General features: G+C 31.7%; 2 protein-coding genes across 2 annotated transcripts in view; both read right to left on the reverse strand.

The window, feature by feature from the left end:
* The window catches only part of LOC139503376 (uncharacterized), a 332,278-nt gene that overhangs the window by 132,930 nt on the left and 171,684 nt on the right, over positions 1–27,664 (reverse strand). The window lies entirely within an intron of this gene.
* LOC139503242 (uncharacterized) lies at positions 119–12,334 on the reverse strand. The gene is made up of 9 exons (XM_071293001.1): positions 11,021–12,334; positions 9,943–10,521; positions 9,016–9,114; positions 6,647–6,943; positions 5,588–5,791; positions 5,065–5,111; positions 2,206–2,274; positions 763–825; positions 119–133 (listed from the first exon to the last, which is right to left on the reverse strand). The coding sequence occupies exons 1-9, from the start codon at positions 11,559–11,561 to the stop codon at positions 119–121; spliced, it is 1,914 nt and encodes a 637-aa protein (XP_071149102.1). The 5' UTR covers positions 11,562–12,334.

Raw genomic sequence — 27,664 nt, forward strand, 5'->3', positions numbered from 1 at the left:
AGCAAAACAAAACATGAAACTGACGCTTTTAAAGTAAATACGAGAACATTATGTTACATTTGGCTTGAATTAATAGGGCTTTTTTGTATTTTGTTTTCTTAACAGTATTACACCCTGTTTAACTAAACTGGTCCTGTTACCATATTGGGAAACATTATTTCATTCATCTTCAGTAAATAATACAACGTATATATGAGGACTTACTACCACAGAAAATACGTCTTTCATTTAAAATAATAAGAAAATTATCAAAGATACCAGGTGTGTAGTTTGTTACGTCGGAAGCGAGTTTTGCCTCAAAAGATTCATCATTGACGCTCGAATAAAATAGCTCAATATGTAAGATAAAGTACGAAGTTTTTGAAACACAGCTTACGTTATACTTATGATTGAACATCTGTTATAATTCCAATAATTCAAATCTTCGGAAACAGGCAGATTTTAGATATAACCATATACTAATCACTGTTAAGTCGTTTAAACTCTGACGTGGTGATTGAAGACGTAAGTTAGACTTCGTTCTTATGTTTGAAATCGTCACATAAGCGGACTATGCATTTTATATTCCAGATAGCGAATGAAGATGATTGAGCTCTGTATTATATTTATTTGATAAACTATCTTTTTAGCAATAATAACTTGTAATAGTAAATGTATTATATTTTACTATAACACTGTATATTTTTCTTTCGTTTTTTTTAACTTAATCATGTTGTAACCATTAGCTGTAAGACCTGTTTGTTAAAGCCAACAAAATATTACCTTCGCTACTTGTCCGTATGTTACTTGTTCTCCGGGGTAGTCACAGCTGTCTATATTTGCTACCTAAAATGAAGAAAATGTCTGTTCATTGTTTTTAAACTATTGTGTCATATTATAAATTATATGGTTTGCCACTGACCCCTGCGGATCCAAAGATGGTTAGTTAAATCCATATAGCTGGGGGTCTGAGGCCGAATCCCCTATGGGTTTTATTTAGGGGGTTGGTAGTTAACCGTATAACGAATTTATTGAACACTGGACTGTTTATGCTGCCTTAAGTTGAACAATACACAATGAAGCACAACAACAATAGTATAAGGCGTCATCATTAACAGTTGACGTTACGTTATGAACCCACTATGAAATGTCATTACCCCCTCCGGATTCATAGGGGGTCACCATAAGACGGCTTTAACCCATTCAACAAGTGATAATTTACCCGCGTTGCGATAATTTGTCACAATGAGGTATGTACAAATGAGAATGCTGTTATGTATGACACTGATATTCCATCGATAAACATTGTTTAAACGGGTTGATTTAAATATATATTTTTTCAACTTTCTACCTTACACACCGGCAAACAATCGTTATAGTTCGTAAGGCTGCCAGAAGTTTTCTTTAATTAAAAAGGAGTTGGTCCGGTAAGGGCCGATTTTTGCCTCAAATTTAAGGTTCATCTAACAAAAGATTATGGACAGTTTTTAAACACTCAAGTGTCTATTTCAAGTGATCCAATTTGTTTATGTGAAAGATTTTAACAGATTTAGTCAATAAAAAAAATATGCCAAAAAACGTCACTTGACTTCAAAAATGAAAGTGGCCGCATCCGTGTTCATCCTCAACCTTTATATATGTTATGTATTATTATCAAATACAACTTACATTTCAATATTATGTAAGAACACGAAATGGACCACTTTTAGTTAAGACGGAAACCGTTTAAAATTAACCTAAAGTGCTGAAATAGTGAAGATTTCAGTAATTTAGCATGACTTAATGATGCTAGTACCCGATATGTGTGCATTGTATTGTCAAAAGAATCCCATATTTATGTAGCAGAAGCATTATACTTTCCAGTAAATAGGTAAAAGTTTACATTTTTTAAATTTTGTAAAACTACTATATTTTGGGTCCAAAAAGGGGTCTTACAGAACCTATTCCTTTGCCGATACAACACAAAAACATGGATGTCGGATTATGCTTCATAGATGCATGATTAGATATCCCTGTCAAAGTATTAACTGGTTTGTGAAGTTTTATTGTATATATACCTAGGCCTGTTCATGTCAACATATATTGTACTTTACATTAATAATAATTACCTATCAGACATTTGGATATCGAAAAAAAAAATGACGCAAATATATCAGACCGTTTGCAACTTAGTCTGAAATGTATCAAACGATTTTGGGGTTTATTTAAATAATGAGCCAACAGTACCTGATCTTCCATTTTGAAACGATCATCCACTTCCGAATACTCTGGGTCGTATCTAGTGGCTGTATTTACCTAAAGTAAAACAGATATATTGATTCTTTAGATCTCATGGTGTATGATTCGTTTGTCTATGTTTTGGAAATATAAAGAACCGTTTTGTGTGTCTATTGTTACAATTATTGTTAATCTGAATACACAAAACTGCTATGAAGTGTGAACATCATATATAATTAAAATAAATACACTATATATGTACATTGTCGGAAAATATAAAATTCATTTGTATGAGCTTTAGAAAGAAGACGAAAAGCGAGGCTTGCCGAAATTTTCTCATGTTTCGCAGTGAATACAAATTAAAATGTAAATCATGTTCTCTAATATTTCAAAGAAATTGATAAAGTGTAACGCAAAGAGGCCCCCAGTATGAGCTGGTACGGAAAAAAAGAAATATCCACATTACCGCTTTCTCAACATGGAAGTGGTATAACAGGAGACTTTATTTGTACAAGTACGAATAAAGCAAACATTTATGTGTTTACCTCTTATTTGTTCATTACAAGTCTGATTGCAGGATAAAACAAATATTTATGGCAGTCATCTTAATTGTGAAAATCTGAAACCGATTATAGAGGGCTCCTTAAATTTGCAGTAAGGTGAGAGGGTTTTTTCTCGTTCTCATTGTGGCTGATAGATAAATAACATAAAAACAAACTTGTTTATGTGCGTTTGTTTTGCTGCACGTACTAATGTTGTGTTAAGAATAGATATCTTTTGTTTTTCGTTTTTGACAAATTTAAACATTAAAAAAACAACTAAGGATTAAGTAAGTTGTGCTCTCTTAAAAATCGGGCGAGCTCGGTTGCTCTGGAAATATAGACAGTTCTTGTTCTATTATAAATCGTCTTTAATGCATGTAGACATATGTTGGCTCTTGTCGAATTTTGTAATGTCACATCGAGGAATTGCGAATGGTAATGATAAATTTAACATATATAGCATGTATAACAAAGATATTCAATTACAGTCAAGCATATCATGATGGGATCCGTTACCTATAAAACTACTTGATTTCAAAATAAAAATATGACGTTTTCCTATCATAATGTCACCAGGTGAACCTCGTCAGAGTTTTTGTAAAAGCTGCAAGATTTTTCTTTCATTGTCTCTCATAAATCGGCAATATAACACTAAAACCTGTATTGGTAGTATACAGTAGCTTGATTCCCTTACATGTATCAATATCTCGATACTTTGTACATATTTCTTTGCTTTCCTGATCACAATGTGTTCAAGAAGTATCCACAAGTCCGTGCAGTTCTATTCCATACAAAGTCATTCATGTACACATACGTTTACTTAACATTTTTAAATATTTAGATTTCTGACTTTTAGGATATCAGAAGAAACAAAATGACACATAAATTATCGAAAACGTTTTCATCCGAGTCTGAATTGTATCGTACGAATTTGTTGTTTTTTTCATTAAGAATCTGGTATCAAGCAAGATATGCAGTGATATGCAGTGATAATCTGTATGAGACAGCAGGAACTGTTTTTTCTTTTCGTATTTTTCATACGCTTCAAAATGTTCCAGATCGTATCTGGTGTCTGTATACCATATATATATTGATATGTTCGCTGTGTATAACTTTCGAAACATGCAGGATTGTTTTGTTTGTTTACTGTTATAACGAATATGTATCTCAATATAATTCACGTACAAAGAGAGCTATGCACCATGATGCACTGTTATATTTCGTTATGCTTAATATACAAAACGCTTGTATAAGTCTTCATACATGTCGATAACTCGTTTTTTTATGTTTGAAATGTTAAAATTACGCTCGTCTGAACAGCTCATAAACAGCAGCGCCACGAGCGCATGATACGCTCGTTGTCTTCTTAATAAAACATAATAAGTGTTCTTAGAATAACACGGGGGTTGTACAGGAAGTCGTGCTATGTATATCCAAACTGACTCATCCCCTTTTCCTACTTAATAGCAAGTTATTATAAGAGACAGAAACAAAATTGCTCACAGCATTTTGTATATGATACCAAATTGAAGCTATTGTTCTGATTAAGGTTGCAAAGATTCCAACAACGCAATACATAAACTGAAAATTTAAATAAAACACAAAGTTTATAAAAGAGAGAAACAAATATGTTATATGTAATTTCAACCGTTTCATGCAGCTGAATTAGATTGAAAAATCTTCTAGTTGTCTGCCCATAGACCGTTATTTGTATTGCAATACTTCATGGGGTATAACCATTTACCACGACAGGGCCGACTCAACTAGACGTGTTTCTTTGTTGAAATGTTCATCTTGCTTATATAAATTTATTTGATGTTATATTAAATACTTTGATTTCAGTAGTAATTATAAATTACTTGACTGTATTTAACTTTATATTACATGTATTCAGCCAAAGAACCAATATGTGGAATATGACAGTGTTGTGTTGGTATTCAATTTGAACTTCAGTTTGGTTTTTATTATCTTATGTGCATAGAGTTGGATAGTCTATGAGCGTTAATAATTGTAAACGAAAACATGTTTCAGTGTTCATGGTACAAATGTATAATATTTCGTTTAAAATCATTCCACAAATTGGTTCTTTCTAATAGCTATTCCATCAATAATGTATGATTGGAGGGTTGAAAGGCAGTTTTGTTGTGACCCAACCAGCCATACATATTTTTGACTGGCGTATAAAAACGTACTTCTTATAAAAGTATTGAATCAAATATAATAGAAATAGAAAAATAGTTCCTAATTGTAAAGCGTTTTTTATTCAATTTACTGTTTGAAAAGATTTTAAAATCTGCTTATAATTTTAAAACGATATGATACTAACCTTTGTTGAATTTCCGTATACTTTTGATACAATTTCTGCTTCGAAGTCTGAAATTGAAAAATACATACACTATCGCTAAGTAAGATATTAACGTATAGCACTTTTAACTTATGGTATCTGTATTGCCCTTGCAGATGTTATTCACGATTCTGCAATAGTGGACACAAGTATTTTTATTGATAACAGTGATGTCTCTCAATGCTATGATCGTAACGATATCGCTACAGAAATTTCACAAAAACGTCACTTATTGACATGAGTTTAAGAAAAGATGTAACCCAAACGCTGAGATGAACTTTAAAAAAAAATAGTTGTGTAGCAGGGTCAATATTTTATACCATCATTTAATTAAATTGACTACAATTTCATACTTAAAATTCAATTTACCACATGATCATCAATATTCCTTGTCTTTTTTATGTTCATTTTTAATTCAAATTTTGTTGAAATTAGCAGTAATCTGTTCATCATGTTCATGTTTTATGTTAGAAAAATGCTTAATAGTTTTGATATTTATAGTTACCCAATTCAAAAGGCATAACTGTTGCTTTGATTTCGCCTGTTGTTCCACTGCCGTTTGATTTCTTATAAACGTTCTCAACAATATCAAAAAGTGCTGTTTTCATTTTTTCACCAGTTTCAAAGTGACTAGCATCAATATCGAAATCGAGGTTGACTACAGAAGAAGTTATCATTTCTTTCTTTGTCATCTCGAGGAAGGTATTTTCTGAGAGATATAGAATAACACGTTTTTAAAATAAACATGGTTTTTGCTAAGATAGACTTCGGTTCACGCAGCTTCTTTTGGAAAGTTGTACATGTGGTATACAGGCAGCAATCAGAGCCAAAAATAATCATTTTCTTTTTATCAGGGTATCAAACTTCATATCATAGTTTCCGGAAACTAACTTAAATTTACATAGAACTATTTTACTGAAAAAACTTTCTACGGTTTAATTGAGAATTTACTGGTTCCATCGAAGATGAACATGTGGATATTGACGGGTAGGGAATTGAATTTTACATAATAAATACATGGACATGGTTTTAAGTAAGCATTTTCTGAAATCATACAAATGACCTTGAACAATGTCAGGATATAAAACGTGTATGAATTCAATCCGTTGATATTGTGCAATGTCAAACACTGTCATGAAAGTGTCTTATGATAGATTTTTGTTTCTTAACATTCCCACACAGATGTATACCTATAATGTTGAATTTCGGCATTTAGTTTAATTATAAAGCGCTCATTTAGCTAGTGATCGAAAATTATAAAAATATTTGAAATTGATTTTTGTCAAAATGACGTAAAAAACTAGTCGAAGATCCCCATTTTGTTTAACTGTAGTACGCCAAATGAGAGTTCTTTCGACAATGGACTCATCAATGACATATAAAAATTAGGTGATATACGTAGAGAAAACGTTCGAAAATGAAAGATATCGTGTTCATTCGATCACTCAAAGTTCTAATGTGTACACCAGACAGCTTAATACCTCAAATACAGTCTTGTAAACTTGCTTTCTGTAAACAAACACTATTTAGATAGAAAACATAGTATATTATTTAAAGTGTTTACCCTCAGAATGAATCAACACAACATCCACATATCCAGTAGATGAAACGTCAATTATTTTTGATTCGAATATTTTATTGATTAACAAGTATAATACAAGTTCCATTTTTTCATCTGTTTGCATTTCCTTAACAAGTATATCTACACAAAGAACTATGCTTCCGGGAGAAGCAAATACAAAATCTATTCCGTTTAATCCCTGATTGATTTCATCTCTAAGCGAGTTCAGGATGCTAACTGTTCTGTCATTCATGTCACTCTCAGTTTTTAAAACTATTCGTACACGAAATTTTTCATTACCTTCAAAAAGACAAATTACAGTTTATTAACATGATTAAAAAAAACATTGTCAGGCATAAAACTACTTTCAAAAAATTGATTAATGCATAGACATAAATTCAGCATGTCACGGAGTTCATTTCAATGTCTTCAAATAGTGTGATTTAATATTGAATGTCATGTTTTACGCCTTTAACGAAAATCTTAAGTCTCATACTGATTATTACATCATAACTATACATGTACACTTTTTCCAATGCTTTCTTTTTAATATATCAAAGGTGAATATTAAAAATATTGAAAATAAAGATCATCCAAGTACATGTAGCAAATCCCCAACTACTAAGATGATGATATCCCCATAAACCATCAGTCCATACGAAGTGGTATTGACCAAACGCTTGTAAATCAAAATAGCACTGTATATACTGTTTACGCCCGAAGTTACTTTCATCAGGAACGCTCATACATATGTATTTAAAAGCAATGTCATACACATAAGTTAAATCGTTAAGGACTATATGCTTATATTTGGATTTTACTGAATGCATTACTGGTACATTATTATATCAGGAACATCGTTACCACACATTACTTAAAAAATAAACTACAATCTTTAATTTATAATGAGATTTGTTAAATGGGTTTGACTTAACCTTATCGCAAACAGGATAGCACATCCAAATTGTGACGGATTTGTTATTTGTTGAATCAGGTAATTTAGATATAATCCTTGTAAACTGGTCAATTTTTTAAATAAACTTATTCTAAAAGATTGGAAATTCAACATAGTAATACTGCCTTTGAATATTGTGTTATTGGAATAAGTGTTGATAATATATTTTATCATATACTTAGCATTGATATGATAGCTTTTGCATATGTGTAATGAACGGAAGTACACAAGCCATAATTTCCCACCCGGGCTGATAACCCATATCAGGTGCATCTCGTGCACAAAACCCATAATAGTGCCTCTCATGCAAGTTACATCCGGTGTTTCCGGTATCGGTTGATTACTTTTCCATTGTGACGTCATATTTTTATGACGACGTCTAAGTTTACAGGAACTTTAATATGGTGGGGATAGTTTAGTTCTTTCTAACAAATGTCATTTACAATTATGAATCATTTTACAGTACATCAAACATGGAGTAATAATGATTATAAAACTCTTCCGAATTTCAATGTTTAAAAGTGCCTCTATAGGAAATAATACGGTAACCATAAATATATATGAAGGTAGTAACACTGTTGTTGGACAATTATAGTATATTTGATTCATAATTTTCCTTCTTTATACAGTTTTGACTGTTTTAGTTATTGCAATTGTTTATTTACCATACATAAAACTAGTGTCGGAAGTATATAATAAAGCGATTAATACATATCAGCATGGGTATCATCCCGAGACCCTCATATCAGCCCGAGACGGAGTCAAGGTGAAGATATGGGTCGAGGGATTATACCCAGACTGATATTTGAAAAGGCCATGCATTAGTCTTTATATAATAATCAATAAAATGCAACCTTATTTTCCCTATGCAAAAAATCATTCCTCTCCCTAATTGTTAATGACGTCTTCAAACTTAATTCATTGAATATTGGATTTCTACCAACAAAAATGTTTGTTTGATTTGCATGATTTTTTTAATTGTTGTTATTGGCTATGAACCAGCTAGCAGTAACAGCGAGAAATCTCAAATATGTACTTATTTTTTTTCTGTTAGGTTGTATTGTTTCGCCACTGTCGCCGGTCAAGGGTAGGATTTGCCGCCAATAAATTATTTAACCCCGCCACATTCTGAATGTGCCTATCTTATCAGGGGCCTGTAATTCAGTGGTTATCGTTTGTTGTTGCATATCATTTTGTGTTTCGGTAATTGAGGTTTATACCAGTTTATAAGTTGTTTACCTGTATGCTGTTTTTCAAAATCAAAAAAAAAATTTAAGAGACAATATGTTTTTTGACTCAGACACCTTTCAGACAGTAAAGTCACTTTTTCCTTTTTCAAATTAATCTGAAAAGTTTATGTTATCCAAAAATCAATGAACAGTGGTGAATCTTGAGCATAGAGAATATAATATCTTACCTTCTAATTTTTCTTGCTTAAACATCGTTCGCAGATTCATAAGATTTTTTTCAAAAGTGTCGCCCCAGTAGAAGTTAACCGGTTTACGTTTGTAATGCACTATAAAATGAAGTATCGTTAAAATTGTGTTTAGAAAAAAACCTGCTAAATAGTAATATTAGTACATTCTGTTTGTAATCTACATTACCATTAAAATTGTCTGGTGAAAAAAAGGAACAAACACATCCTCATACATAAATAAAATGTTATGTCGAAATAATAGGACATTGTTTCACTTTATACCTTTATAGTTTTATTTCTATCATCTCATTGTATTGTTTTTATTTCTCATTTGTTGTATAAAGAGTTATTTCTAATAATCTGTAAATGTAAAAGATAACAAACAAACAAAAAAACGAACTTCAAGGATTTTCAGAAAGAAAAAATCCTTATTAAAAGGCAAAATTAAAAGCCCAAACACATCAAACGAATGGAAAACAACAGTCCTATGTCTGAATTGGTATAGGTATTAACTGATGTAGAAAAAGGTTAAACCTGGTTTTATAGCAAGCTTAAACTCTTAATTGTGTATGACATTCGTATATAATTCTATTGTATTGGCAACAATAGGTAAACATTTAAAAAAAAAATTGGGGAAAAGCATTGTGTTATAATCTTCATCACTATAACCATGATAACAAATAAAGAATATGAAGACAAACAAATTTGCATAAAGACAATCTATATATACATGATATAAAGTAAATATGCACAAAAAATCAAAAATACAAAATGTAAAAAATATTTCCAAAATGTTGGTGTTTTTTTTAGGAATCATTTGTTTTTTATTAAGATACAAATATATTTCCGTTTTCTTATTAGTTTGTGTATGTTTGGACATCGGTGAAATTTTTATTTAGACTTCAATATTTGTCTTGTATAACTTACGTTTAAGATTCTCTAATTCTTTGACAGCATTTTCGTACTTTGTCTGCATTTGAATATCCATCGGACACATCCTACAGTCAACCACTTTCTGCTCATAGTTTGTTTGTCCGGTAAAATAAATATCAATTCTTTCACCGATTTCACTAAACTTTACAAAGAAGGCATCGCAGGTATTCTTGTCAATATTTGCATCACATCTATGCGCTATTTCATTTCGTAACGTTCGGATACGTTCAACATCATCCGCAATTAGACGATCAGTAGGGTCAGGGGCCGTTCCCCATCCCTTCGAAGGCGGGGATATCAATTTAAAGTGTCTTAAGAGTTTATAAATAATAGGTATATCTAAGAAAGAAAATGAATTGTTTAGTTTTAATGTCTTCAAATATGTTCGTTGGTCGGAAAAGCAAGAACTAAGAAATTTTGTGTCGCATTTCTTATACAAATCATGTGGACAAATAGTTGACTGAAGTATATCTCTAAGAATATCTGGAAATATGTCAGTGATTACAATTGAAGTTCTTGAGTATAATTCCCTCATCACGTTCTTCCCAACAGTCGTCATAACGGATGGAATCACTAGTGAAAAGCGAAAAGAAAACTCAATTATTTTACAAGGGTTTAAATGATAAACCACATGGAAGGAAGTCAAGTTCGATCACCTGAAAATATGTAACTTGTTTATTTAGTAATTTGTCAATTTAGTCTTCTTTTGACTGGGTCTAGTATACCTTCTCTCTGTGAAAATGTAAATGTTTGTGACTTCAAATACGCACAGTTATTATCATCATTGAATAAGTGTAATCATACGGCTTTTTTTTTTTTTATTTCAGTTGGCTGTTAATTTATACATTAATCATTGTTTTATTAGCATTTTAAGGACTACGTTTTGATAAAGGTAATTTTACAAGAGAAAAAAAAGTTCATGTTGCATTACTTTACTACATATGGATATGAAGTGTTGTTGAACTTCTGTTTTAAAATTGATAAAGTTGGGAAACCCGTTTATTGCATTAAGCATTACAATACAGTTAAAAATTACAAAATGGAACATTAATCTGATTTTTTAAAATCTTACCTTTAATTGGGTGTGTCTGTATTATTTCCTCGAGGATCTCAAGGAGTTCAGATACAGCTATTTGCTGAATATGCAGATTTTGATACGATCGTTGACAAGTATCTCCATTTAGGTATGCATCAACCCTTTCAATAATCCTTTTTACATTGTCGTCAAAAGAATCACGAAAATTCTTTGTAATCTCCTCTGAAGTTTTGGTGATAACTTCATTCGAAGCATTAAGTATCCTTTGAATATCATCAGCAATGGCAAGTTCTGTTTCATGCGGAATATTGCCCCATTTGCACTTTGGTTCTTCAATCAAATTTTCAAACCGAAGTATTTTATAGCAGATTTCTATCGTGAAATCATCCATATTTGGAAGCATTTTCATTAAACCAATATCAGTATCTGTTAGCGCTGTATTCAATGTTTTGTTTAAATACATTCTTTTAAGTTTTCCTGGTGTAATATTGTCTTTTAAAATCAACTGTACAATCGTTGGAAACAGTCTCAGAACAAAAACCCCTAATTGAGCATGCCGTTCTTTTGTACCATCCATCTTTCTTATCAGGGTCAATAATTATGTGGCTTTCATTGTGAAACAAGTTAATATTTTAGGTAGGGTTTCTACTACAAAAACAAATGAAAACTCCAAAATCAAACAAAAGATACAAACGATGTGCTGGGTCCGTAAGATGTTATTTGTGAATTGAACAGTCAGATAGTAGATTACAATACAGAAGATATCTCTCCAATTCTTAACAAGACTGTATAAGTGTACTGCATGGAGTCTAAACTACCCTGGCTTAAATAGGCATGAAAGCTACCTGTCTTAAATTTTGATACGTCAGGCGCGCGTTTCGTTTACATGAGACTAGTCGTATTGAGTATTTTCAGGCATATTTCTTTTTAAATTTTGAAATTCACACTGCATTTACAGTTCGCTTAATAGATGAAGTAAGTCATCCCCATGACTTACCTTGTTGATGACGTACATATATTATACGATTGTCATCAATTCTAAATCTTGCCAAAATAACGCCATTGTTATAACCAACAGGACTGTAGTGTATATTATTTCCTTGTCATGACAGATAAACTTATTGTTTGATACGATACATCGCACATTTTGATAAAGTTATTGTAAATATTACACTAAGGACATTGCCAATATTTATATTAGTTGTCATGCTGTTTAGGTATTATTGAAGCTTAGCTGATGTTCATCTAATTAACAATAAATGAATATAATGATATCATTTACTATAGACTATCGTACATTATGGAATTCATATGAAGTCCGATATATGTGTGTACATGTCCTACCTCTTAACAAAAAGTTTTCAAGTGTAAAGTATAAAGAAATATTAAACAGCTTATTGTATAATTTGTAAAATAGAATCTTCATCAACGTTTAGCAAATTACTAATCTTTTTATCACTTTACACCAGAAAGGTTAACTGGTATTTTTGCAATAGTACATTGAATTCAAGCCAGTTAATTCTAAACCCAGTGTCTAATGAAGTCATTTACATACTGAAATACTGGAATTTATATTTCACTCTGTCGATGTTGTCGTTGTACTGGTGACTTACATTGCCTTTTAGTTTGATTTTTATCAGTTAAGCAAATAACTATTTGTTAATTCAAATATTGCTGTATGTGTATATGAACACAATAACGACAATGTGTACGTGATCTATGCGTCACAGGCTTGTTCCATTATTTAAAGGTGTATACAGTATTACATTGGTTAATACAAAGAAACTTTAGTGGGGTGTATTTGAACACTTCCTGATAGTACAAAACCTGTTATTCGTGAAATTTAACTAAACAAAGGAATACACTTCTGATAATTATTCGGATAGTCTTTGTTTTACATTTTGAGATCTGAAAATAAAAGTTATATTTTAAATCTTTCTCTTTTCTTGTAGGGGAGGGGTATATGAAATATATGTTGCTCTGATCTATTTAAAAAATATAAAGAAAATGTATGTTTTTTTTTATTAAAACTATTCAAAAATATTTATCTCAATATTTATCATACTCACATTTTGACTTGCTTTTCCGCCATTTCAATTTCTTATTTTATCTCAGTAATAAATGTAGATCCAAATTTTTGTACTAAGCCGCCCAATTTCTTTGTTTATTTCGCATTTTGATTTTTGATTTTTGAATTTTTGATTATGTTATCAAAAATGAAAAAAATAGGCTAAAAGAGGGTACATGTTAATTGCAAATCGAACCCACAGCGTAAAGAAACAAAACAAAACAAAAATGAACTTAATGTTGCTTATAAGTTGATGTATAAAATAAAATCAGAGGCAGAAATTTGTTAGTGGTAAAAATTGGACCAAAACTAAATATTTCTCAAAAGCGTATGATGTATTTTAAAACAAGAGACACGGCTTTGATTATCACCATTTTTTGTTAGGAATAAAAAAAAAAGCACGAAATATATCAAATTATTTTTAGATTGGACATCACATGATATAACAGAATCCAGATCTGTTGTCGTTTTCTTTTGCATCGATAGAAAAGAATAGTTCAACAGGCATTAAAATATGTTTTTAACAAAAATCTCAAATATAAGCTAAGCATATCAGGGAAATAATTCAGAACTATTTGGTTTCCTTAGCGTCCTTATGTGTAATAGGGAAAACTAAACACCTTGCAGAAGGCGAAATAGTATGGTAGCTAAGGGTTAATTATGTATATATTTTGTGCTGTACTTAAGGGAATACAAAAGCTTAACACGTGTTACATGCTTCCCGCTTTACAAGCTGAATTGAAGAGTAGGATAACATATTTAGTAGCTTGGAGCCAGTATACTGTTCAAATATATTCAACGTTAACATCAAACTCATCCTGCTAATCTTGTAATAGCTGAATACATTCATACCATATTAACTTTAAAATGTGCAAATGATAAATACGGATATATCCCTTAATACAAAACAAATCTCGTTTCCTGCGTATCACCATGATAGACGAGCCTAGTTGTGATGGGTCAAATGGTTTGACATTGTAGTAATAAGGCAAATGTATAATGTTTTTTGTTGTTTTTTGTTATTTTTTGTTGTTAATTTTCTTTTTAATAACACAAAACCGAATTTAAATTTACTCATTTGTTTTGTTCCTAGCTCCCAATTCACATATCAGCCGGCTGGCCACGTTATTACCGGTGACCTCAACATTGTAAATAACACTTCCGTACGAAATGTGTTATCGAAAGGTCTAAAATATCGTGAGCCGACATCCATCAATTGGAAATACAACTTTAAATACAATTTTGACTGATTCAGTCGAGGATTATACAAGGCAAGGGGCTAGGCGTGAGAAGAAAGACGTTTATACTCTTTCCGAAGGAATTACGGCAGTGAGGTCGTTGATACAAATCAGAATTAAGAATCTGAATGGGTCTATCAATGCCCATGCTACGTCAATCTTTAAAAACCCTAATGTTGCAAAACACTTATCCTACTTTCATGACAAATATGTTGTTGTCCCCGCAGACAAAGCCCCAAACAACATCGAATCGGTGTGTAAAACTCAATACATTAACTGCTTGATAAACGAATTAGGTATTGACAATTCACTTGGAAACCCAACATATACCCTCACGACACTTACCAAAGAGGAAATCCTAGATAATCATAGGTCTGTTCTATGTTCGTTTGAAATTAAAACCTCTTTCATCTTGTACATGTTGTAATAGTATTAAAACATTTGACTTTTATAACCTTTATACCACATTCCTAACTAAAAGACAATTGAAAGAGTTGGTATTGCTTTGCTACACAAAAAAGAATGGCCAACGAAGATACACGTATCTTGTTTCAGGAAGAGATAAATCCTGCTTTGTAAAGGATCACTCTGATTCAAACAAAAAATTATCTGAAACTGACATTATCAAGATGCTTGATTTTTTGATTGACAACATATTTGTTACGTTCGGAGGACGTGTTTTTCAACAGACTATCGACATTCCAATGGGAACGAATTGTGCCCCTCTTCTTGCCAACTTGTTTCTTTATTATTATGATGTTGACTTCATACAGGAACTTCTTAGGAAGAAAGATAAGAAGTTAGCAATATCCTCTTTCTTTCCGCTATATAGATGATGTTCTTTCACTAAATAATTCAAAATATGTTGACTATGTCGAATTCATCTTTCCCATTGAACTAGAGATAAAGGATACAATAGATACAGGTAAGTCGGCCTCATATCTTTGACTTACATCTATAAATTGACAATGAGGGTCGATTGAAAACAAAACTTTGCAACAAAAGAGATAATTTCAGCTTTCCAATTGTTAACTTTCGATTTCTAAGTAGCAACATTCCATCAGCACCTGCATACGGTGTATATATCTCCCAATTGATACGATATTCCCGTGCTTGCATTTCCTATCATGATTTTTTTTATAGATGGTTGTTGCTCAAAAGGAAGATATTAAATCAAGAGTTCCAAATAGTGAAGTTGAAATCATCCCTTCGTAAATTTCACGGACGCCATCACGAGTTGGTTGACCGTTATGGAATATCCGTTTCACAAATAACATCGGAAATGTTCCTTACGTCGTAACTACAGTCCCCTTCCCTTTCATAAATGTTACCTACCGAATAAGACTATATACCGGATTTGTTATCTCATAAGCAACACGACGGGTGGTGCCACATGTGGAACAGCATCTGCTTACCATTCTGGAGCAGCTGAAATCACCCCTAGTTTTTGGTGGGGTTCGGGTTGTTTATTTTTTAGCTTTCTATGTTGTGTTATGCGTACTATTGTTTGTCTGTTTGTCATTTTCATTTTTAGCCATGACATTGTAATTTTTTGTTGATTTATGAGTTTCACTGTCCCTCTGGTATCTGTCGTCCCTCTTTTATACAAATTAACGAATGGACAAAATTCATCATTCCTATGTTGATCACTGTATACACAACGAAGAGGCCGCAGTCGTCGATGCCTCATGCATAATTGATAAGAAGTTGATAAGCAAATATGTTAAAGTTTACATTGGTTAGATAGCCCAATGCATAACCCTATCTTTATACAGCACTAGTTTGCCTCTGTTAGTTGTCAAAAGTCATAAATAGTGCGATTCCTAAAAATATATCACAACCTTGTCTTCCGAGTTAATTCAAATATTGTTTTTATATTTTACAATAAGGAGCATTACTTGAAACATTGTGTGTTCTTATCTTTAAATAGATTGTTCCTGTTAACATTCATAATAAAGAAAATCGTTAAACAACACATATATATATATATTCAAATTTTACCTCCTCAAGCTGTCTACTGTTTGTTTCCATGCCGATTGTAAGATTTCTGAAAGAAAGATAATATTGTGGTTTACTAACAATTACCATTTTACTTTCCCCGATTTCACACATAACAATTTTTTGAATGATGATAAATATGTATCGGATATATCAGTTCGGACAATAAAATGGTTATAGTATCAAATAATGGCAAGTTATTATTGTTAAATGATATCCTCCTCTAATAGTCCCTTTGCTTTTTGGTTTTTATTTCTTATTAGGTGAAAACAAGCAAAGACAGATTAATGTTTAACAATATCGAGTGCACTGTATGTTATTACATTTAGAAAATAATTATCGATCTAAATAAGTGTTAGTCAAACTGCTATATATATCCAACCAAGTTATTTATGTTTATAAAAAAACATGTTTTTTTCAACAGGGCAAAATTTTATGAAACTAAACGAGTCAAATAGAATTGATATTCTCTTGAATAACACTAACCTAAGCAGATACAAATAAAATACTTGTTTATATATGTAATTATTAATGTTTAAATGATATGTTCCGATATATATCAATTATTTAAACGTCATTGCAATTTATTTAGATGTTATAATATCACAGTGTATTTGATTCACTAAGGGAACTGCGTAATGCAATATGAAATGCCATCAACGAAGAAGGAAATACAAGTAATAAGTCAAAGCGCATATATCTTTAGATGATCCCATTTATATTACTTCAACTGTTAGACCAGCAAATCAGTGCGTGCTATTATAGATAATACTTTTTGCCATTTATTTAGAGATTTTCCGTTTTCCATTCCCGGTATTCTGTATTTTTGTAATTTTACTTGATGGACAATCGTTATGTTTAGTCAGGCGTGAGCTAAATGTGGAGGCGTAGACAGATCTGTTGATTGATAACACTCGATCATCAAATCAACTTGGAATGCTGGTATACTGACAAAATTCTGCCCACTTGACAAATCGTGAAGAAGTGTCGTGCTTGTTATCAGGTGGATTCCTCAGTATTATTTAAAAAGTAAAATACACACACATCAAACGAATGGAAAACAATTGTAACATTCATGTCTTCGTCTCCTAATGTAGACAGTGGTGTTTTATAACTAGCAAACCTTCTCATTTGTATGACAGTCACATACGATTTTCTTCCATTGACAACACCGTGTGTCATTTTGTTGTCTTGTGGAAAGTAATGTCATTGACAATCATACAGCATCTTCATAATATATATTAAGGATGTGCACCTATTATAGACTGGCTTGGTTGGTAATGAAGTTTGTAAATTGTATTACTCAAGAACTAATTACTGTAAATAAACACATTTTTCAAAGAGTTATGTTGGATTATGATATTTTTTTAAATCTCACAAATAGTTTCCACTTCTATCACTTGTTTGAAATAACTCAAGAACGAGATTTCAACGAAACTGACGTTGTCAGAAACTAAAAACATGATGTTGGGATATAAAAGGATTTCTTCATAAGTTTAAAGACTTTAAAAAAAAACATTCTCGTCTTTTATGGCAAAATTGTTTCCTTTTGTCTACTTTATGTGTTCAGTCTACTTATGGAATGTATGACAAATCTTTCACTGGACACAGTTATTGTTTTCTTCGCACATTTACAGACATCTCAATCCATGTTCATTACAGTATTTTTCTTTACTCCAAGATAAGATTTGTTGCTGATTCGAAACACAAAAACTCGTCCTTCTTTTGTCAGCATTGAAACAAATGTATTTTCTCGTTTGAGTTAATTAAAAGTGACTGTTACGTGCACTTAAACCAACCCTATGCTGCACATTTTCAGAACGTTTTATATAACTTACTGTCCGTGAGGCAGAATATTTTTCTAATATATAAAGGTTACAACAGATAATGTTAAGTCTGCCTCATATCTTGACTTACATCTAGAAATTGACATTGAGGTTCGGTTAAAAACAAACCTGTACGACAAAAGGGATGATTTCAGCTTTCCAATTAATTTTGAACTTTTCATTTCTATGTAGCAACAATCCAGCAGCGCATACATACGAGTATATATCGCAATCTATACGATATTCCAGATCTGCTTACCCTTCTGTAGCATCTGGGAGCATTCCCAATTGCTGGTGGGGCTCGTGTTGCTTTGTCTTTAGTTTTGTTTTCTTTGATATGTCTTGTTTAATATAATTTGTATGTTTGTCTTTTTTTCTTTTTAGCCTTTGTATTGTCATTTTATTTTCGATTTATGAATCTGGTATCTTTCGCCCCTTGGCTTTTTTTAAATGTATAACAAAACAAGAATATTAAAACCTGTTATGCATATCATGACCTACCCTCTTGGTCGGATTTATTACCATTTAGATGACAATGTAGTAGGTCAACATTTAAACTCATCAACATGATTGATATTTCCTGGCGAAAAACTCCCAGAAAATACCAATGATGAGAGAGTCAATGAGACAACTTTCCATCAAAGTTAAATTTAACAATTATAGGTCAAAGTACGGCCTTCAAGTTTGTATGATATTAAATCTCTCTTTACCATGGACAGTGGTGTAACAGCACAAGTTTTAAGACACAACGGTTAAATGAAGGAAGAGAACTTAGAGAGAAACAAAATATATCAACACAACAATTCCTAAATTGGTTGAAAAAGCTGGAATGTTTACTGAAATTCTAAAACAGAGACAACTAGTTACTCTAAAGAACAATTTATCATGCAGTGAATATATCATATCAAACTATAAAAAAAATCAGAAAACAGTTGACAGTTGACAGTTACGCTCATAGATCGAAAATTAACTGACAACGTCATTACTAAAAATAAAAAGACAAACAGACAAACAACAGTACAGAAGACATAACATAGAAAACTAAAGACTAAGCAACACGAACCCTACCAAAAACTGGAGGTGATCTCTGGTGCTCTGGAAGAGTAAGCAGATCTTGCTCCACACGTGGCACCCGTCGTGATGTTTATGTTCATAAATCTTGTAAATAGTCTTTTTCGACAGATCAAATTCGTGAAAAGGGAATGATATTATAAAACGTCTATCATTTCTATGTAACAAAATATAAACTTTTCAGAACTGTAGAAACTGATAAGTTAGCTTTCAACGACGGACTAGAACAAAAAGTTTTATGTTATTGCATTTTACAAGTGTCATTTCCCTAAAGATAGATAAATGTTTAATGAATAATGAGTAATACACTTATCATATAAGAGACTGATCATTTATTTCATTGGGGGACCTGGATCGAAAAATTAGAACTTCTCTTTACTTTTTTCCAAGTGCGACATTCAAGGAAAATAAATTCAAGTCCCCCCTTTAAAGAGACATGCATATTTATTATCAGTTTTTTAAACACTGTTGCATTGCAAACAGGATACAATTTTAACCAGAATGACCAGACCGGATTGATACCTGGTAGATTTATTGGTGAAAATACCAGAAAGATATATGATAAATTCCTCTACACTGAAGAAAATGATATCCCAGGCATGTTCCTTCTCTTTGATTTTGAAATATCTTTTGATTCCATCTCCAGGATTTTAATACAAGAAGCGATTGATTATTTCAACTTGGGATATTCCATAAAACACTCAAAACTTTCTACACATATACTAAATCAGCGGTAACATAGAATAATTATCCACCAGTTTTTTTTATCAATCAAGGAGGTTGTTTTGTTATGTGTTGAAAGTAATGGGATAAGAATTTTTGTTATCACACTTTGCTGATGACACCACACTTATTCTAGATGGTTCACCAGATCTTTGAAATCATCTCTTTGTATTTCAAAATCATAAACTGAATGATAAGAACCATTTAAAAAAAAACAAAGGTAGTGTGAAATGGAAAAAAGAAATATACCAAAGATGCAACGTGCGTAAAATGGGAATTGGACTGGGGTTCAAGCAGATTAACGATTTTTAGTATCAAATATTCGGAAAACAAAATTAATTTGCAAACAATGTATATACAACTGTATTATTTCAGCCTCATATCTGCATCATCTGCGCACCGCATGCTTTTTTGGAATATTCTGTATCAAATACTATGGATTCCATAAGTTATGAATGTCGGCAATATAAAACGTCTATGTATATAGCAAATCAAAGACTTATCAGAGCTATAGAAACTGAGTGAGGTTAGCTTTCAATGACGGACAAAAAGCTGGATGCTATTGCATTTTACAAGTGTCATTTCCCTTAAGGTTTTAGGTGTGCACAAGTTGAAAAAGGAGCAGGAACCATGATCATATAAGAGACGCATTCATATGACAGTTGTGCAATGTTTTGTAAGGTAAAGTATAGACTACGCTAATGTATTTCAATAACTAATGCAGAACACACACTTAATTTAGAGTATCGTAATGTCCATGAAATCCTGTATATATTGATACATCTTTCCTGTTTATAACTTTTACATTATTATCTTAATAGTAAGTTACAAGGACATTATTATGTGATGCATGAAATACACCGGTATATATATGTAAATACACTTATATTTTCATCAACAATTTATCCCATAGTTGTATTACATTTAATTCTAATAATCTCTGAAAATCCTAGAAAAGATTACCCATGGATTAAATTATAAAAACTGGTCAACTAGACTTGCTAGACATGGTTTTCCTGGTAACGACAGTACACTGTATTTCATTCATAAATTTATAGATTCAGTAAGCTATATGTATTTTCCCTGTCTACTGAACTGACTCATCCGTTGTATATTGAAACAAACAAAAGTCAATCAATAATTTCACGGAAATAAAACAAAAGAATGGATAACATTCCTTGAATATGTTAAATATCATTAATATACATTTTATCGAATATATAAGCGTAACAATTATATCTCTGGGGTCAGATGCGAAACTGAACGTGGGAATTAAATCTTTAGGTAAAAATCTTTACACAAATATACAGAACAGTCGAACATTTAAGAAAACAATTCAAAATCACAAATAAAAAAACAAGATATACAAATATTCATATATCATTTAGAAAAGGAGAATATTTGAGAATTTGCTCTATCATGTCTATAGGGTGTGCTAAATTGCGCATTTATAAAAAAGAAAAATACTCTCGAAATGGGAGGGGATAAATTGACTCTGCGTTGTAATCAGTATAAAACGATACTTATAGCCTGGTAGACTAGCTCGTTTTCCTATTATATGTTCTATTGAATATATTATATGTACTGTTAAACGTGTAAGATTCGTATCTTGTGATGTGTTTTTTCCTTCCACCAGTGAAAATATGAATTAATGTTAAGGACTTTCTTTCTTTGCTCATAGCAGATATAACAAGATTTGGTGTTAGTGCCAATTCATAAAAGTAAACCATTATAGGTCAATGTGTTCAATAAGGAATCCTGGCTAACACCGAAAAGCAAGCCATAAAGGGATCCACACATTTTATAACGTGAAACCATTCAAACGGGAAAACCAAGGGTCTAATCTATAGAAAAAAAAACAAGAAACGAGAAACACTTATGAACCACACCAATAAACTACAACTACTTAACATCAGATTCCTTACTTCAGACGGGTGCAAACAACTTTAGCGGGTTTAACCGTTTTAATAGTACCAAACCTTCACCCTTGTCTAAAAAAAATGTAACATTGAAACATTGAAAGATACACTATAAAATATCGATTGGACATGGAAAAGACACGATGCATTGAATAATTATATTAAGAAAACATTGTTTATGTCGAAGTGTGATGGTTTTAATCAATTAATGACCACTCAAAAATACAGACTTTTTTTCTTAACTTCAAAATGAGACTTCTCTAATTAAGCTTCTGAGTAGCAGTGTCTTTTATAAATGTTTTGTATTGTTGCCTTCAATGAGTCAACAGTCAAAAAAAGGCACGGCTTCATTTGCTTAATCCAAGTAATGTCTAGATAATTTTAACACTACTTATCTAATTAGTTATCAAAGCTACCAGGATTATAATTAACTACGTCAGACGCGCGTTTCGTCTACATAAGACTCATCAGTGACGCTCATATCAAAATATTTATAAAGCCAAACAAGTACAAAGTTGAACAGCGTTGAGGATCCAAAATTCCAAAAAGTTGGACCAAATTATGACCTGTCGCTATCTGAGTGATATATGCACTTAGCATTTTGTATATTTTGCGACCTATGGTATAGTTAAACACATAAGGGTGTGCACATATACCACTGGTTTATCCTCACCAGGGTATATGCCTGCACCAAGTCAGACTGTTTTGTCCATGTTTTGGCCAATGTCGTAAAGTCGGAGGAGTTTGGTGAGGATGTGACAAGTATTCATAGTAATTCTTAGCATCCTTTATATGTGTTAATCAACTAATAAAGAAATTGATCGTATATTATTTTATATCACAAACCAAATGTGTATGATCATATGCTATAGACTATAGAAGTTTCAATCACACTCGTTTATAACCTGTGTTAACATAATGGTTTTAAGTGTGTAATACAAGAAAGTATATTAACAGCTTATTTTATAGTTTTGTCACATAGACTCGTCATACCTATATATCAAATTACTAACCTTAGCTTTGATTATACACCAAGAACGGTCAACCTGTTTCGATTTTTCTGGCAACGATAGTACAATAATCCTGCCATCAGTTAATTCAGAAAGTCTGTGTTTTCTCCTGATCATTTAACTGACACGTCCATGTCATACAAACACAAAGTACTGAACTACATCCCACTTGAGATCCTCGATTGATTAATGGTTGACCTAAATGTACTGAGTATAAACTGGAAAATACTTCCTCATCATTTAATTTCCAGCCATACGTCATTGTTATATAGTGTTTTCATTATTTTGAATACACTCTGGTCTGGGTAGTTTTACTTACCCTTGCTTTTTAGAAAACTAACTAATCTGATTAAAAATTGTACTGATTTATACATAAAGCACGTGACATATTATTTATACTTAGGGAACGGAACATTTGAGTTATATTGCTAAATTATGAAATTAGGAGCTACTCAACAGGGTAAAAAGGTGATTAGTATATATGGAATTGTGGAGTTGTAGCAGATCGAACACAACTTAAGGTAGCACAATACAAAGATTTTTTAACTCCCAATCAGATAACTTTAAACTGATGTAATTCATTTCATCCTTCTTTATATTTTATAAATGAGGTACCAAAAGAAAGAAGAAAGATTAATCTTTCAAATTGTGATAATTTCATTATGACATAATTATTACATAAGCAATTGTTATGTAATTAGTTGCTATATTGTCAAACTGTGTTGTGCAAGAATTTATAAAATATTTTGGGATGCTATGAATAACAAAGAAGCTAAATTCATTCAAGTATGGACATCACAATATAGCAATTAATTACATAACAATTAATTATGTAATAATTATGTCATAATGAAATGACCACAATTTGAAAGATTAATCATTCTTCTTTCTTTTGGTACATCAATTATAGAATTTAAAGAAGGATGAGTGGAATTACATCAGTTTAAAGATGTCTGATTGGGGATGACAAATCTTTGTATTGTGCTACCTTAACTTATAAGAACTGATAAACTTGTCAATCCTTTAAATAAAAATTTACAAACAAAACATGCAATTTGACCCTGTGAAAGGAACACAAAATACAGTGGACAACAACTATTGTCTTAAGTGACGACTATCTAAAACACAACGGGTGTGTTTTAAAAATAGTTGTTGCGCGAGAGGAAGTAGGTAACGAGACACAATCATTCCACGTGTAATATATTATCAAAATTACACAATAGTAATGACATGCGTGATTATTCAAGTTAATGAGTTTGCCCTAAAAATTATAAACATTGATAATCTGATAACTATATAGAAATACGGAAATAAAAACAAGGTTTGTAGATTTTTCATGAGATTAAAGTGAATTAAATGATGGAGCGGATGTAAGATAAACAAGGAAATATTAATTGTAAAAGGTTCAGTTATTCTGTAACTTTATTTATCAAGAAACAAGTTACAACTTATATATATATGTGCATTGTATTGTCATCATCATCATCATTAATATATATATATGGACAAACAAAAACACACAACATCAAAGGGAGATTCGGGTAGTCATTTCGATTTTATGGACACAACTATGTAATGATGTCAATGAAATGATATAATTTGATCAATCAAATACACTGAAATAAACAAGTTGTCAATTGTAGTTGGTCGGTAGAAAGGAGTAGGTCTGGTTAAACTCCTTTTTGGCCCCAAAATATAGCAGTTTTACAAAATTGTTAAAATTTTAAACTTTCAGTTATTTATAGGAAAGAAGAATGCTTCTGCTGCATACATGTGGGCTTATTTTGACAATACAATGCACATATACCGGGTACTAAATGATTGAAATCATCACAATTTTAGCATTTTAGTTATTTTTTTCACTAAATGAAAGTGACCGCATTTGTGTTCATTCTTAATATTGAAATGAACGTTGAATTTGATGATAATACATAACATATATAAAGGTTGAGGATAAACATAAGAAAACGACAAACCAACTGCACAAAAAAACTGTGAATGCAAAGGGTAAAGTAAAACAATTTAACAGAAGGTCATTCGGTACTTTCATTTTTTTTAAATTATGAACAAAAAAAGGATGTCAAATTACGTCTTAAGCATATATGTATACAACTTTATATGAATAAACATATATTACTTTACAATTACAAGGGTGCTAATGTATAATAGTCAGACTGAACAAATCATATACAATGTCATAAATACTGCTAAAAACAATTATGAATGCATGTCTAAATTCAACTTCTGCTACCGGTTAACCAGGCAGGAAGATATGTTTTTCTCGTTTAAATAACTTACGTCGAGACCTGTTATAACATATTGTACGTTTCAATCATTATTGAGACCAACATGGTGAATTATATAAATATCTACATCATTTCATCGCTCGTGAATAGCTTCTTTGTTAGCAATTACATACTACTTGATATTGAAATATATATTATTCTGAGCTTTCTCTTAAATAGAAGTGGGATATTGGTATGCTGTGTTAGCCGTCATCTTATTTGAATATTCAATATGCTAATAAGTATTGAAAAAATCAAATATATTGATAACACTCGTTTGTTCACTTACAAAAACGCAAATATCTGCAATTGCCATTGCCAAATTTAAGGTTAGATGATCAATGTACACATTGTAATTATATATGTACACTCGTTATAGGTATTTTAATAATATGTAACACAGATAATTATTATAAGTGATATGAATTGATTGCCAACTAGGCAGAATGTCAACCAATACATAGCACATTAAGAAATATTTAATTAATCAATTAACACGTACTGATTCCCGTATGCAGACGTAGTTGGTACCGTTAATGTTACTATTACCACTTGGTCGATGACAGCTGGTGGACTGATAGCTTCCGAGGGTATCACCAGCCCAGTCAGTACCCAGTACTTCGGTACTGGCATGGAAATACGTATTTTTTGTGTTATTAAAATATGCTGTTACAAAGTGTTAGAAATTATTATAAATTAAGGAATGTATCTTCCTCTTGCAAAGCTCTGACTTCTTGTACGGATTCGGCTATAGTTTTTGGACCTTTTGGATTATAGCTCTTCATCTTTTATATAAGCTATGGATTTGAAATATTTTGGCCACGAGCATCACTGAAGAGACATTTATTGTCGAAATGCGCATCTGGTATAGGAAAATTGTTACCGTATATGTTACTACTACCACTGGGTCGATGTCTCTGCTGATGGACTGTTAGTCCCCAAGGGTATCACTAGCCAGGTAGCCAGTACTTTGGTACTGGCATGAAAATACGATTTTGTTTGTGTTATTAAGATTTGCTGTTACAAAATGTTAGAAATTATTATAAATTAAGAAATGTATCTCCCTCATGCAAAGCTCTGATTCCTTTCACGGATTTGGATATACTTTTTGGACCTTTTGGATTATAGCTCTTCGTCTTTTTTTATAAGCTTTGGATTTCAAAAATGGATTTTCTTGTCCCAGGCATAGATTACCTTAGACGAATTTGGCACAACTTTTTGGAGTTTTGGATCCTCAATGCTCCTCAACTTTGTACTATTTTTGATATGAGCGTCACTGATGAGTTTAATGTAGACGAAACGCGCTTTCGTCACCGATGGTATTACCAGCCGAGTAGTCAACACTTAAGCGGTTAAGTGTTGACATGAATATCAATCGTGTGGTTATTTGTATAAAATTACTGTTCACAAAACTTTGAATTTTTCGAAAAAAATAAGGATTTTCTTATCCCAGGCATAGACTACCTTAGCCGTATTTGGCACAACTTTTTGGAATTTTGAATCCTTAATGCTCTTCAACTTTGTACTGGTTTGACTTGACTTGATCAGACTACTGAGCTGGTGATACCCTCGGGGACGAAATGTCCACCAGCAGTGGCATCAACCCAGTGGTGTAAATATCTATCTAAGGTACCAGAATTATAATTTAGTACGCCAGACGTGCGTTCCGTCTACATAAGACTCATCAGTGACGCTCATATCAAAATATTTATAAAGGCAAACAAGTATAAAGTTGAAAGCATTGAGGATCCAAAATTCAAAAAAGTTGTGCAAATACGGCTAAGGTAATCTATGCCTTAGATAAGAAAATCCATATTTGAAATCCAAAATTTTATATAAGAGACGAAGAGCTATAATCCAAAAGATCCAAAAAGTATAGCCAAATCCGTGAAATGAATCAGAGCTTTGCATGAGGGAGATACATTGCTTAATTTATAATAAAAAAAATTTGACAATCAATCATCTATTTTGTTATTTAATTGAATACATCACATTACATTGCATATACCTTGAGAAACAAAGGAATATTTAATGTCCTAACAAACTGTTTTCAATAAACACATTACCTTAATTGTTAAACGATTGCAAATTTGAACAGCACGCCATTAATTTAGACAGCAAAGCCCAAATCAAACCATAAAAATGAATTGGTATTGCTTTGAACAGTTCTGACTCTTTTCTATTATTCTTGAAGATTTAAAAGACTTGTCTTAGATACATCCGTTGGAGTCTGGCGGACAATTGTCTCCTTTGCAATAATATCATGATCAGTGAGTGTATGTGTACTTTAAATTTCAGTTAAATTTTAACTTTTTGTTTCACCAACATATTTCCTGTCGTTTTTATGAAAAATATTTAGTTTATCATTAATACATTTTTTCAAACATTTCTAGTTAATGAAGTTTCCTAAAATATATTTTGATCACCAGTGTTATTAGAATACATATAATGTTTTTTTTACAAAATTCAATAATTATACCATGGCATTATGTCGAAATAATCAGATTGAATGTCCTTAGACCTTTGATCAATGTTATGGTCC

The sequence above is a fragment of the Mytilus edulis genome, chromosome 14 (genome assembly GCF_963676685.1).
Source record: "Mytilus edulis chromosome 14, xbMytEdul2.2, whole genome shotgun sequence".
Classification (NCBI taxonomy): Eukaryota; Metazoa; Mollusca; class Bivalvia; order Mytilida; family Mytilidae; genus Mytilus; species Mytilus edulis.

Coding starts and splice junctions, on each gene's coding strand:
- LOC139503242 (XM_071293001.1), bottom strand. CDS start 11,561: ATGGATGGTACAAAAGAACGGCATGCTCAATTAGGGGTTTTTGTTCTG. Junction 9,115..9,942: donor AGAATTAGAGAATCTTAAAC/GTAAGTTATACA, acceptor TTCATTTTATAG/TGCATTACAAACGTAAACCG. Junction 6,944..9,015: donor TAAGCAAGAAAAATTAGAAG/GTAAGATATTAT, acceptor GTCTTTTTGAAG/GTAATGAAAAATTTCGTGTA.